Genomic DNA, 12,768 nt, shown 5'->3' with positions numbered 1-12,768 from the left:
ATCTTTAGCGTCCCGTTAAACCTCTCCACCAGCCCATTGGACTGGGGGTGATACGCTGAGGCCCAGTCGTGCCGGACCCCACATTTCTCCCACAAGCACCGGAGCAGGGCCGACATGAAGTTGGAGCCTTGGTCTGTCAAGACTTCCCTGGGGAACCCCACTCGGCTGAAAATGGTCAGGAGCGCATCTGCCACGGTGTCTGCTTCAATGGAAGCTAAGGGCACTGCCTCGGGGTAGCGGGTGGCGAAATCTACCACCACCAGAATGTATTTCTTCCCCGACCGGGTCGTCTTGCTGAGAGGCCCCACGATGTCCATGGCCACCTTCTGGAAAGGCTCCTCTATGATGGGCAAAGGTCTCAAGGCCGCTTTCCCCTTGTCCCGGGCCTTCCCCACCCTCTGACAGGGGTCACAGGATCGGCAATACTGCCGGACCGTGGTAAAGACCCCGGGCCAGTAAAAGTTCTGTAGCAACCTCTGCCGGGTGCGCCGGATTCCCTGGTGCCCTGCGAGGGGGATGTCATGGGCCAGGTACAGGAGCTTGCGGCGATACTTCTGGGGGACCACCAGCTGCCTCCTGATCCCACAGGACTCCCCTTCCCCTGGGGGAGCCCATTCTCGGTACAGGAACCCCTTCTCCCACAGGAACCTCTCCTGGCAGCCTCTCCTCATGGTCTGTACCACCCTGAGGTCGGCCAGGTCCCTGAGCTTCCGCAAGGAGGGATCTTTCCTCAACTTGGCCTGGAACTCAGTGGTTGGGGAAGGGATGGGGCCCAGTTCCCCCTCAGTGGTCAGGTCTAAGGCCTCAGCCTCTCTGAGCCGTGCCCCTTGGCGCCCCCTCCCCACCCGAGTAGGGTCTTGAGCCTCCGGTGTGGTACCCTCCCCAGGGTCAGGTCGCAGTGCCCCTCGCCGGCTCTGGCTACGGGTCACAACCAGAGCGGTCTGGGGGTCGCTTGGCCAGTCCTCTAGGTCTCCCCCCATCAAAACTTCAGTGGGCAAATGGTGGTGTACCCCCACATCCTTGGGGCCCTCCTTGGCCCCCCATTTCAGGTGTACTCTTGCCACGGGCACCTTAAATGGGGTCCCACCCACCCCCGTCAGGGTCAGGTAGGTGTTGGGCACCACCCGATCTGGGGCCACCACCTCGGGCCGGGCCAGCGTCACCTCCGCCCCCGTATCCCAGTATCCATTGACCTTCCTCCCATCCACCTCCAGGGGAACAAGGCACTCTCTCCGGAGGGACAGCCCCGCACCCACCCTGTAAACCGAGCATCCTGAGTCCAGAGCCTCTAGCCCTCTGGCGGGGCTGGCCGGGGGTACTCTTCCCTCCTGAGCAGGTGGTAAACTGGTAGCCCCCCTTTCCTGGGTCGTCTGCCCCTCGTCCAGCTGAGTCCCTACCCAGTTAACCCTGGGTAGGTTGGGTCTGCTCAGTTTATCCCTGAGCCCGGGGCACTGGGCCCGTACGTGGCCTCTCTGGCCACAGTGATAGCAGCTCAGGTCACGTTGGTCCCCTCGAGCGGGTCGGAGGGGCCCGACACCAGGCGCTCCCCTTTGGAGGGGGTTCTCCCTATTTCCCCGCTGGGCGGCCCCATGGTGACTCTCTCTCTGCATCGGGGGGGGCCTGTTCTTTTGGGACTCCTCCCTGCTACCCCCTGACCGACTGTTCACAAACTCGTCGGCCAGCTGCCCTGCGTGCTGTGGGTTCGCGAGCTTTTTGTCCACCAGCCACAGCCTCAGGTCGGAAGGGCACTGTTCATACAGTTGCTCCAGTACGATTAGGTCAAGCAGGTCCTCTTTAGTTTGGGCCCCCGCAGTCCACTTGCGGGCATATCCCTGCATCCTGTTGACCAGTTGTAGGTAGGTGGCCTCAGGCGTTTTACGCTGACTCCGGAACCTTCTCCGGTACATCTCGGGGGTCAGCCCAAACTCACGGAGCAGGGCCTGTTTGAACAGTTCGTAGTCCCCTGCCTCTGCCCCTGTCATCCGGCTGTACACCTCCACGGCTTTGGGGTCCAGTAAGGGGGTGAGGAACTGGAGCCTGTCTGCAGGGTCAACCCTGTGCATCTCGCAGGCATTCTCAAAGGCCGTCAGGAAGCTATCTATGTCCTCCCCCTCCTTCCACTGGGCCAGGAGGCACTTATCAAAGCCCCTTGCAGTCTTGGGTCCCCCCTCACTCACCGCAGCCGGGGCCCCACTGCTCCTCAGCCTGGCCAGCTCCAGTTCATGCTGTCTTTGTTTCTCCTTCTCCTGACGCTCCCTCTCCTTCTCCTGACGCTCCCTCTCCTTCTCCTCCTGCTCATGTTGACGTTGTTTCTCCTTCTCCTCCTGCTCATGTTGACGTTGTTTCTCCTTCTCCTGACGCTCCCTCTCCTTCTCCTCCTGCTCATGTTGACGTTGTTTCTCCTCATGTTGACGTTGTTTTTCATGATCCTCCAGCTCCCTCATTTTCCTCTCCCTCTCCCATTCCAGCCGCATCCGCTCCAGGGATGGGGAGCTCCGCCGGGAGGATCCCCTGCTGGCTGCTGGGGTCAGGGTGCCCTCGGTATTCGCTGGGCTTCCCCCAACCCCTCCCCCAGGCATAGGTAGGGAGGGTCTCGGGATGTCCTGGGCAGCAGTCTGACCCCTCCCAGCCTGGTCAGGCCCCAGGGCCCACGCTGCATCCCCCGGGCGGCTTCCCTCAGGGACAGGGATCGGGTCGTCCAAGCGATCCCTCTCTTCCAACTGGGCAATCAGCTGTTCCTTGGTGGACCTCCCAATGCGCAGCCCCCTCTGCCTGCACAGCTCCACCAGGTCGCTCTTAAGGCGTTTAGCGTACATCTCCCTGCTGGCCACTCGCAGGCCGGGCAGCTGTCCACGGTTTCCAGGAAAAGCCCCTAGTGTGCCAGTCCTTCTTGAGGTCACCACCTCTTTGCCAGGGTCGAGCTGCAGACTCCTCCGCCCCTGGGACCGCTTGCTGCAATCCCCCGGGGGACCCTCTTACTGCAAAAGTCCTTCTCTCTGGTCACACACTCCCAGGGGTTAACCGCCCCCTGGAACTGTCTCTCTCTGAATCTTCAGCACACCTGGTCCCCGTCAATCCCCCTTCGTTTTACTGTTCCCCAGTCACTTACTGCAGGAAGCGCCGTTCACGGGGTGCAGTAGATCCCACCGCTGCCACCAGTTGTCACAGAGTGTGGGGGAGTCCAGGCCCTGCACCCCTCTTCCTGGGATTCACTGAGACTCTCAGCCAGCCAGTAAAACAGAAGGTTTATTGGACAACAGGAACACAGTCCAAAACAGAGCTTGTGGGTACACCCAGGACCCCTCAGTGAAGTCCTTCTGGGGGAGCAGGGAGCTTAGACCCCAGCCCTGGGGTTCCCTGTGTTCCTCCTCCCAGCCCCAAACTGAAAAACTAAACCCACCCAGCAGGTTCCCTGCTCCAGCCTCCGTCCACATTCCTGGGCAGAGGTGTTACCTCCCCCTCCCCCTCCTGGCTCAGGTGACAGGCTCTCAGGTCTCCCGTCCCCAGGGCACATTCCCAGGTCAACACTCCCCCCTCCCTGCTGCTTCACATCGTCACATAGTGCCCATCTATAAAAAGAGAAATAAGGACAACCCGGGGAATTACAGACCAGTCAGCTTAGTTTCTGTACCTGGAAAGATAATGGAGCAAATAATTAAGCAATCAATTTGCAAACACCTAAAAGATAATAAGGTGATAAGTAACAGCATGGATTTGTCAAGAACAAATGGTGTCAAACCAACCTGGTAGCTTTCTTTGACAGCGTAACAAGTCTTGTGGATGGGGGGAAGTGGTAGAAATGGTATATCTTGACTTTAGTAAAGCTTTTGATACTGTCTTGCATGACCTTCTCACAAACAAACCAGGGAAATGCAACCTAGATGGAGCTATTATAAGGTGGGTGCATAACTGGTTGGAAAATCATTCTCAGAGGGTAGTTATTAGTGGTTCAAAGTCATGCTGGAAGGGCATAACAAGTGGGGTCCCACAGAGATCAATTCTGGGGCCGGTTCTGTTCAATGTCTGCATCAGTGATTTAGATAATGGCATATAGAGAGTATACTTTATAAAGTTTGTGGACAAGCTGGGAGGGCTTTCGAGGATAGGATTACAATTCAAAATGATCTGAACAAACTGGAGAAATGGTCTGAAGTAAATAGGATGAAATTCAATAAGGACAAATGCAAAGTACTCCATTTAGGAAGGAACAATCAGTTGCACACATACAAAACGGGAAATGACTGCCTAGGAAGGAGTACTGCAGAAACTGATCTGGAGAGTCAGAGTGAACCACAAGCTAAATATGAGTCAATAGTGTGACACTGTTGCAAAAAACCTGAACATCATTCTGGGATGTATTAGCAGGAGTGTTGTAAGCAAGACACAAGAAGTAATTCATCCGCTCTACTCCGCTCTGATTAGGCCTCAACTGGAGTATTGTGTCCAGTTCTGGGCTCCACATTTCAGGAAAGATGTAGACAAATTGGAGAAAGTCCAGCGAAGAGCAACAAAAATGATTAAAAGTCTAGAAAACATGACCTATGAGGGAAGATTGAAAAAATTGGGTTGTTTGATCCAGAAAAGAGAAGACTGAGAGAGGACATGATAACAGTTTTCAAGTACATAAAAGGCTGTTAAAAGGAGGAGGGAAAAGAATTGTTCTTAACCTGTGAGGATAGGACAAGAAGCAATGAGCTTAAATTGCAGAAAGGGAGGTTTAGGTTGGACATTACGAAAAACTTCTTAACTGTCACAGTGGTTAAGCACTGGAATACATTGCCTAGCGACGTTGTGGAATCTCCATCATTGGAGCTATTTAAGAGCAGGTTAGACAAATACATGTCAGGAATGGTCTTGAGCAGCAGTTCTCAAACTTTAGCAACCCAAGAACTTCCATTTTGATTTAAAAATTTTCAGGACCCCAATCCCCCCACTCAGCCCTTGCCCTGCCCACTTCCCGGAGGTCATGCCACGGTTCTCTTCATCCCCCCTCCCTCCGTCACTCACTGTCTCCCACCCTCACTCACTTTCACCAGGCTGGGGCCGGGGGTTGGGGTGCAGGAGCGGGTGCAGGCTCTGGGAGGAAGTTTGGGTGCAGGAGGAGGTGTGGGGTATGGGCTCTGGGAGGGAGTTTGTGTGCAGGAGGGAATGCAGGGTGCAGGCTCTGGGCTGACAGTTTGGGTGCAGGAGTGAGTGAGAGGTGCGGGCTCTGGGAGTTTGGGTGCAGGATGGAGTGGGGAGGGAGTTTGGGTTCTGGAGGGGGCTCAGGGTGGGGTAGGGTTGAGGGGTGCAGAGGGGATGACAGAGGGAGTTTGGGGGGTGGGAAGGGGTATGGGCTCTGGGACAGAGTTTGGGTGCAGGCTCTGGGCTGGGGCAGGGGGTTGTGGTATGGGAGGGAGTAAAGGGAGGCAACGTTTACCTCAGGCGGCTCCCGAAAGTGACTGGCACATCCCTCTGGCAGTGGCTCCTACGTAGGGGGCCAGGGGGTCTCCGTGCGCTGCCCCTGCTCACAGGCACCGGCCCCGCAGCTCCCATTGGCCGTAGTTCCCAGCCAATGAGAGCTGCAGAGTCAGCGCTCAGGCCGGGGGCAGCGCGCGGAGACTCCCTGCCCCGTCTGGCCGCAGGGACGTGCTGGCCACTTCCAAGAGCAGCGCGGACCCAGGGTCACTACTCCTCCCCCTACCTCCCAGCGCCTGCTTCACAGTTGTTCCCCGGTGTGAAGCAGGCGCTGGGAGGGAGGCTGAGGAGTTGAGGGAGTGGGAAGGAGTTAATCAGCTGGGCCCACAGACTCCCTGGAGTACCCTTGGAACCCCAGGGGTCCATGGACCCAGTTTGAGAAACGCTGGTGTAGATAATACTTAGTCCTGCCATGAGTGCAGGGGATTGAACTAGATGACCTCTAGAGGTCCCTTCCAGTCCTAGGATTCTATGAAAAGCGCCTTTCTTTATAACACTCCACTGTCATGCTGTTATTCTGTAGGGATACTCCCTCTACAGGTAATATTTATTATGATACATCAGAGTAGGGTAAAAAGGATGAGCTAAAGGCCAAGGGCCAGGGCTTTCTCTGGTTTGGGCTGTGGATGACCTGGGTTCAGTTCTCAGCTCAGCTGCAAACTTCCTGTGTGACCTTGGATAAATGACTTAATCTGTGCTGTGCCTTCATGCCCTTTCTGTAAAATAAGGATAATAGTTCCCTCAACAGAGGATGAAATCCATTAGAAAGTGAGAAGCACTCAAAAAAGGGGAGCAGCATTTGACCCTTTCTGTTGCAAAGAGTTGAGATTCTGTCGGTGAATCTGGAAATCACCCTTCTATAGTTCCTCATTTGTAATTATTCCTGTCTGGGTGGCTAGAAAGTGGAAATACTTTAAGGAACAGAAAAAAAAGCACATTTGCCATAGAAAGCAGAGAAAAGTCCCTTTGTGGACAACTTCCCCCATCTCTACAATTTATAAGAGGTTACTTTCAAAAAGCAAAAATGGGTTAGGCTCTATCTTAATTATGATGAATAAAGCCAGCCTACATGTATTCTTTTAGATGTTTATTTTTGCCTTTTCTTTTTTAATCTTAGTAATATCAGGAATGCCAAGTCAGGATTTCCTTGGTTTTGCTGGAGGACTTGTTGGGGAGGTCTCAGCTCTCAGTTCCACATCTGTTCGTAGCCTGTCTTTAACTGAAGGGAGGTGGGGGGGATGGTATCTTTCACAAAGTTCTTTTTTATCCCCAGTGTTTATTCCCCAGAAGCTTGAATTAAATTGATACTAATTAATTTTAAAAAGGATAATCTCACAAGGTAGAGTAGGATGATAAATGTGTAATGGGAATTTATAGAGCAACAACAAGAAGGAAGTTAATATAGGTGCCTTTGGGTATGATAAAGTAAATTAACTATGGTAGCCTGTAGTGGCCCTATGTCTGTACTGTGCTCATGAGCATCTTCGTCAGCTAATTCACTCTTCAGACCTATGATGGGGTTTACGGACCCCTCACTGCAGCCAAGGCTGAAGCAGTACTGGGCTAGGAAAGCTCTCCCCCTCAGGCACAGCTGAGCAATGATCCTGGGGAAAGGAACACTATAAAAAGAGCTCCAGCAGCCCAGGCCAGAGGGGCAAGGGGAGGAGAGAAGCCATTTTCTGGAGGAGTACTGGCCTGCTACAGGAGGAGAAGGAGCTCTTACTGAGGAGGTCCAGCTGTGAGTCTTTCTCCTCTTCCCCTTGCTATAGGGAGAGCCAGAGGGTTGCCTGCATTGGCCCTGAGACTCTGGGGGTTTGGAACAAAGGACCATAATCAAACAACATCCATGCCCCAAACTGAGACATTGGGTGAGGTAGGAAGTGGCCTGGGGAAGATGAACAGGAGGCAGGCCAAGCATAGGCCAGTCCATGCTGGCACACTTTCAGGACCCTGGGCCAGGACCTGGTGGAGAGGGAGGGCCTGGGTTCTCCCTACCTCCCCTAGATTCCCTTATGCATAGCCCATGGATGGGAAGCTACCAAAAAGAAAGCTGACCCAGCTGAACCCTGTTTAGGGGGTCCCTAACACATTGAACTGAAAAGAGACTACAGCAGCTGGCCCTGGTCACTAGGCCTGCTGACCAGACAGCGCACTCTCCTATGAGACTCTATTAAAAGAAACTTGTCATTCATCATTTTCTGGGGTCAGATCCTGCCCTTTCTTTGAGCCATGCATAGAGGGTCCTTGTGATGATCACCACTTCCATGTGATAGAGGGGAGGTAAGTGGTTTTTGTGGCACTGTCTCACCCCTAAACATGGCAGGCCAGGCAGAAAAGATGCTAATTGTCCCCACTTTGGCATCATGTAACCTTCAACTAAGGTGAGAGAGGTCAGAACGCTCAACTCAAAGACCCCGAGTGATTCCTCCAGCAAAACCAGAGTTAACAAGACTTGGCATTCCTGATGTTTCCACAGTAAAAAGCAAGCAGAAAATAAAACAACTTTAAGGAAAAAAAATAAAAATACCCACAACAATTTTTTTCAGGTCTTCTTTATTAATCACATCTGTTTAAATGCCTTTTGCAGATCACCCCTAAGTATTACTGTCCTTACTACTGCTGTAATTAAAATAAATAAAATATCAGCTCTTAATAGTTCATACTAAGTGGTTTTGAAGGATGTTCTTGTCTCAGTTGATGCAGGGTTGTTTACAAAGCTGCATTAAACTACACTTTTAATTCTTTCAGGTGTTCAACCACACATAACTATGATCGCGACAGGAAGTGGGGTTATTGTGCTTCTGCATCCAAAGGCCATGTAGGTAAGGCAAGTAATTAATAACATCAGCAACAAGCCTCTGAAAAGGACAATTGCCCCGCAATATTCAGTATTTTGTTATTAACTATTATTAGATGGTGATTTATTATCTATCCATCAAGTGTGCATGATGCTTTATAGGCAAGTAAAAGGTGAAACCCTTGTTCCGGGGATCTCACAATCAAGGTTGGACATAACACAGGGAAGTGGAAGTAGGGGAAGGATGATATTTCCACAGAATAAGGAACTTACTAGGTTATTTCTTGTGCGGTATGCACGCTAGAGGCCAGATCTTTGGCTGGTGTAGCTACACTGATGTCTGTATAGCTACACTGATTTACAGCAACTGAGGATCTGGGCCTTTCTCTATTTCAAAAATATTAAAATATGAACTATTCATATAATAGTGTTGGGTTTAAACTTTTTTTCTGGAGTCTGGATCAGTGCTGGAAAGTGAAACCTGTCATTTGTCCATCACACTCGCGCACTCTGTTCCCATGTATGTTTTCAGTACCCCATGCTGTGAAATTAAAGCCTGAGCCCCATTCTTTGGTTAAATGTCAGTGCTATTCCTGTGCATAGGGAAAATCCTACTCGCTATAGGTGAGGCCCAACTTCATCTCATATTGCCAGGCATGCAAAACAGTATCTTTCTGGGGAAAGGATATGGATGAATCCTGGACTCACTCCCCCTATAATACATTCTGCATCAGTCACCAGCTCTAGGTCTGGAGGGATCAGCAGCATGTTTAGATGCCCTGTAGGAATATCCAGGTATGGAAGTGATGTGACTGCTAGACTGCCAAAAGGCTGTATAGAAAAAAACAGCCTATCTCCCTTTGGGCTTTCACACTCACACTCTCCAGGCTCAACATCTTCCCTGCCTCCCTTCCTTAGCTTCCCAAGATTTAGCAGATAGGAGGAAAGCAAGTCCTGCATGCAGCATTTGGGCACACAAAGAAGGCACACAAGTAGTCCTGGCAAATTACGGCCCTAAATGTAGTCATGCTGCAGGAGCACTGAATTCGTGAGGTTGTTAGCACTGCACTCTGAGCTTATGTAATGGAACTGTGTTTCATTTGGTAAGTTATGGAATTAAAACAATCTTTCTAATAATAGCAGTGGGCAAAGTAAACCGTGTCAGGCAACCCTTTCATTGTAAACTAGCTGTGTTATTCCATGGGCATCTGGCACAGTAGGAGCCATTTCTGAAGGAAGGAATAGTGCCTGGTGCTCTGTTTTTACAGGAATCACCTTCTTTTAATTGATGTGCCCAGGACTAGCCTTCTGCACAAACAAGTGACCATTTGGGGGGGTATCTTTCTATTTATGGTACTTGTATGGCCCCTGTTACAGTAGTATCTCATCCTTCATGTATTTATGGGGAACCGAGGCTCGGTGACTTACCCAAGGTCTTGGAGGAGTTTGTGGTGGAGCAGAGACTGGAAGCCACGTCTCCCTTGCCCTGGTGTTCTAGCCACTAGACCATCCTTCCTCCTCACTGAGTTACACTTGTAGGCTGTTCCTGTTCCCCTCCACCACATCATCAGATGATAAAACAGTTCTGGCTGTGTCTCTGACTTTTTTTGTTTTGTTTGTAATTTCTTTTAGACAGTTGCATTTTTTTTAACAAATAAGGAAATATTTTCTTCCTCACGCTAAACACACAGATACTCTACTGTCAGCTACTACTTCCTCAATAATGCACAGAAAGAGAGTAGAGCTTCAAAAATAGATTGTCTTATGAAGGATTCATATGAAAAAAAAAGATATTGAAGTGACTGCTTCAAAGAGGATGAGGAAATATCAGCGTACATTGCAGAAGTAGCTGAAAACAATAAAAAGGGTCGTCAGCTGAACACGGGCAGGATTTTCCCACAGATTTTATATAGCAAAGAGCAATAGTACTGTATGCACGTCATTTTGATTGTCCATATAAAATAGGAAGTAAAGGTCTGTAGTAAACTCTTTTAGATGTAAGCGATTTTGGACCCAGTTGGTTGCATTCTAATGTGTGGCTGGATCTTGTGAAATTGTCTGCACCATTAATAAATAGAGGGGCGTTATCAGATCAGAAACATGTACTAACTAGTTAAACTCCTGGAGAAGAGCCATCTCAGTATGGTGAAAAGTGTCCTATCCAAATTGAAAGTAGTCCAGGAAGTTGGGTGATGTGGTCAGACTGCTGAGAGCAGGTGACTCACTACTTCAGCAGGGCTCTGGAGAAGTTGAACTCAAGATGGTTGTTAGCAGTTGTGAAAGGAGTCAAGTGAGGGTTTTCTCACAAAGGAAGGATGATATCCTGGGATGGCTCTAGGCACAGACTGGATGGACAGCTGCTTGGGGCACCATGTTTACCAGGGATCCATAACTCTGGGAAGCATTCCAGGCAGGAAGAAACAATCTGGCCAGAATAATCCTGTGCTGTAGGAGCACATCCCTGATATGGAAGTTGCAGGAGTACCTGGGCTGTCCAAACGATAAATAGTGAAGCAGAGGGGAGAAGAGATGAGGATGCCAGGGGAAGACAGATGGGAAATGACCCAGGGATGGGAGAAGGGAATATAATGAGGGGTTCCAATGAAAGAGAGAAGGACAGAGCTAGGGGTTCTGATTTGCTGACTTAGGGGTGGTACCAAAAATGATTTGCGATGTGCTCCACTATACTGAGGGATGACCCAGGGAGAGAGCAGCAGATTGAAAATTACAGGAATATGTAGTGATGAAACACTATATAATACAGATATTTCATAACTATAAAATGGAAGAAGCAGCAGCATAGTCATTGTGTTTACATGCTTTTTTTGATGTTCTCCTTGGGTGTGACTACCAGTATATGTACACAGGCCTAGATACTGATCACAGTTACACCATTGTAAATCTGGAGCTAATGCCTTGACTTCAGTGGAATTACTCCAGACTTACACCAATGCAGTGAATTTTAGGAACTGGCCTCAAGTGCTTTGCTTCAGTCTTTATATGTGGGTATATTTTTACATGTTGGATTGTCTACTTGGCAGAATTGGCATGTTGGCAGCACAGCACCCTGCTCAAAGAACAGCTCAATGGTGTAATTCTGCATTGTCTTCATGGCAGAATTTGGCTAGGAAGCATTAGATAAAGAATTCAAATGTAGGACAAATATTGGGCCAGCCTCTCAGCTAGATCAGTTGGCCTCAGTGGTGAGACACTGGTTTATACCACTTGATGAGTTAACCGAGTGTCTTTTGTTAACTAGTGTTATCCCATTAAAAAGTATTATGAACTTTATATGGTACTTTGTCATGTAAAAGGCAGCCTCCATCAATTGACTTCATGGGGACTGAGAGCAGTGGTGTCAGTTCAAATATATCAGGGGTGAAGGGAATTCCAGTTCCTCTCCCAGGTCTCCTTTGGCCGGAGAGTCTGCCCTCCCTTTTACCACCATAGTTCATGAGCAGGTGCCCCAGGGAGCTGAGTTCTCAGCCTGACTCCCCGCCTGGCACTGTGGAGGGACAGACTCTCCATGCCCGGCGTCACAGCACCATTTGAGTGGTGGTACCTCGTGTGCCAGATTGCAACGCCACTTGCTGAAATTTGGCTTGGCTGCCCCTTCCACTTGACAACACCCCTCCCACTTGACACCACTGATTGGGAAGTAGTGCTGACAGGTTTTATTTCAGGTTTTTAAAAAATATTTTTGGAGAATAGGAAACTTTATAGTTTACTAGTTTGATGCAGTTTGTTTGTTCTGACTTAATTTGATTTGCTCCTTCTCTTCCTATTAGGAAATTCGGCATCATCCCACTTACCTTAGTTTTAGAATGCACCAGAGTCTACTACCAGGAATGTATAATTTATATAATCTAAAGGAGAGACATAATCCCACTTAGTTATGTTGCTATGTAAAATACACAGGGCATTAATCCGGGCAAATGAGAGCTTCAGACTTTTTTTTTTTATCACTAGTGTAAAGGAATAGCTCCATCTTGTGGACATTTGTCCCCTATCCTCACATGATACCTGCTGACTTGACTTGACTTGACTTATCAATATTGTGAATAATGATCATGTGTCAAATTTTGCTTCAGTTATATCATTATAAACCCATTTATTTCAGTGGTGGAGGAGAATTCAGTTCACTGAGTTGTATAGTTTTATAGATCAAGATAAATCTATTGTGCCATTTAAAAAGGAACAGCTGAATAAACATTGTTTTAGTGAGATCAAATGGTGATATTAAAGCCATAAGGCATCTGAACTCAAAGTGTTACTATTCTGCATAACTGGCCAATGTCTGACAAAACAAAGACTGAGCTGTCTGGCAGTTATTAACAATAATTTATTAATAGATTTCTCAGATTATTGTGCAAAGAGTCCATGCAAAAATGGAGGGACCTGTTCCGTTGCCTATGATCATAGTTCTTATCACTGCGCATGTCCTGAGGCATTCACAGGAAAAGACTGCGAAATTGGTAAGTGCCTTATTTAATGAGCAATGGATATTAGAGGTA

The 12,768-nt window shown here is 49.2% G+C and overlaps 1 protein-coding gene and 1 long non-coding RNA gene across 2 annotated transcripts in view; one reads left to right on the top strand and one right to left on the bottom strand.

The window, feature by feature from the left end:
* LOC122465402 overlaps positions 1-9,754 on the bottom strand; it is a 47,879-nt gene extending 38,125 nt beyond the window's left edge. The window contains exon 1 of the long non-coding RNA XR_006290215.1: positions 9,683-9,754. This is a non-coding gene — a long non-coding RNA (uncharacterized LOC122465402). The remainder of the gene's footprint in view (positions 1-9,682) is intronic.
* The window catches only part of HGFAC (HGF activator), a 68,021-nt gene that overhangs the window by 15,719 nt on the left and 39,534 nt on the right, over positions 1-12,768 (top strand). Inside the window, exons 4-5 of the mRNA XM_043544730.1 lie at positions 8,206-8,279; positions 12,607-12,729. Coding sequence (XP_043400665.1) covers positions 8,206-8,279; positions 12,607-12,729 — 197 coding nt within the window. The remainder of the gene's footprint in view (positions 1-8,205; positions 8,280-12,606; positions 12,730-12,768) is intronic.

This window comes from Chelonia mydas, chromosome 4 (assembly GCF_015237465.2).
Source record: "Chelonia mydas isolate rCheMyd1 chromosome 4, rCheMyd1.pri.v2, whole genome shotgun sequence".
Classification (NCBI taxonomy): domain Eukaryota; kingdom Metazoa; phylum Chordata; order Testudines; family Cheloniidae; genus Chelonia; species Chelonia mydas.
Note: the sequence above shows the minus strand (reverse complement) of the source record. Positions and strands in the feature narration are given on the sequence as shown.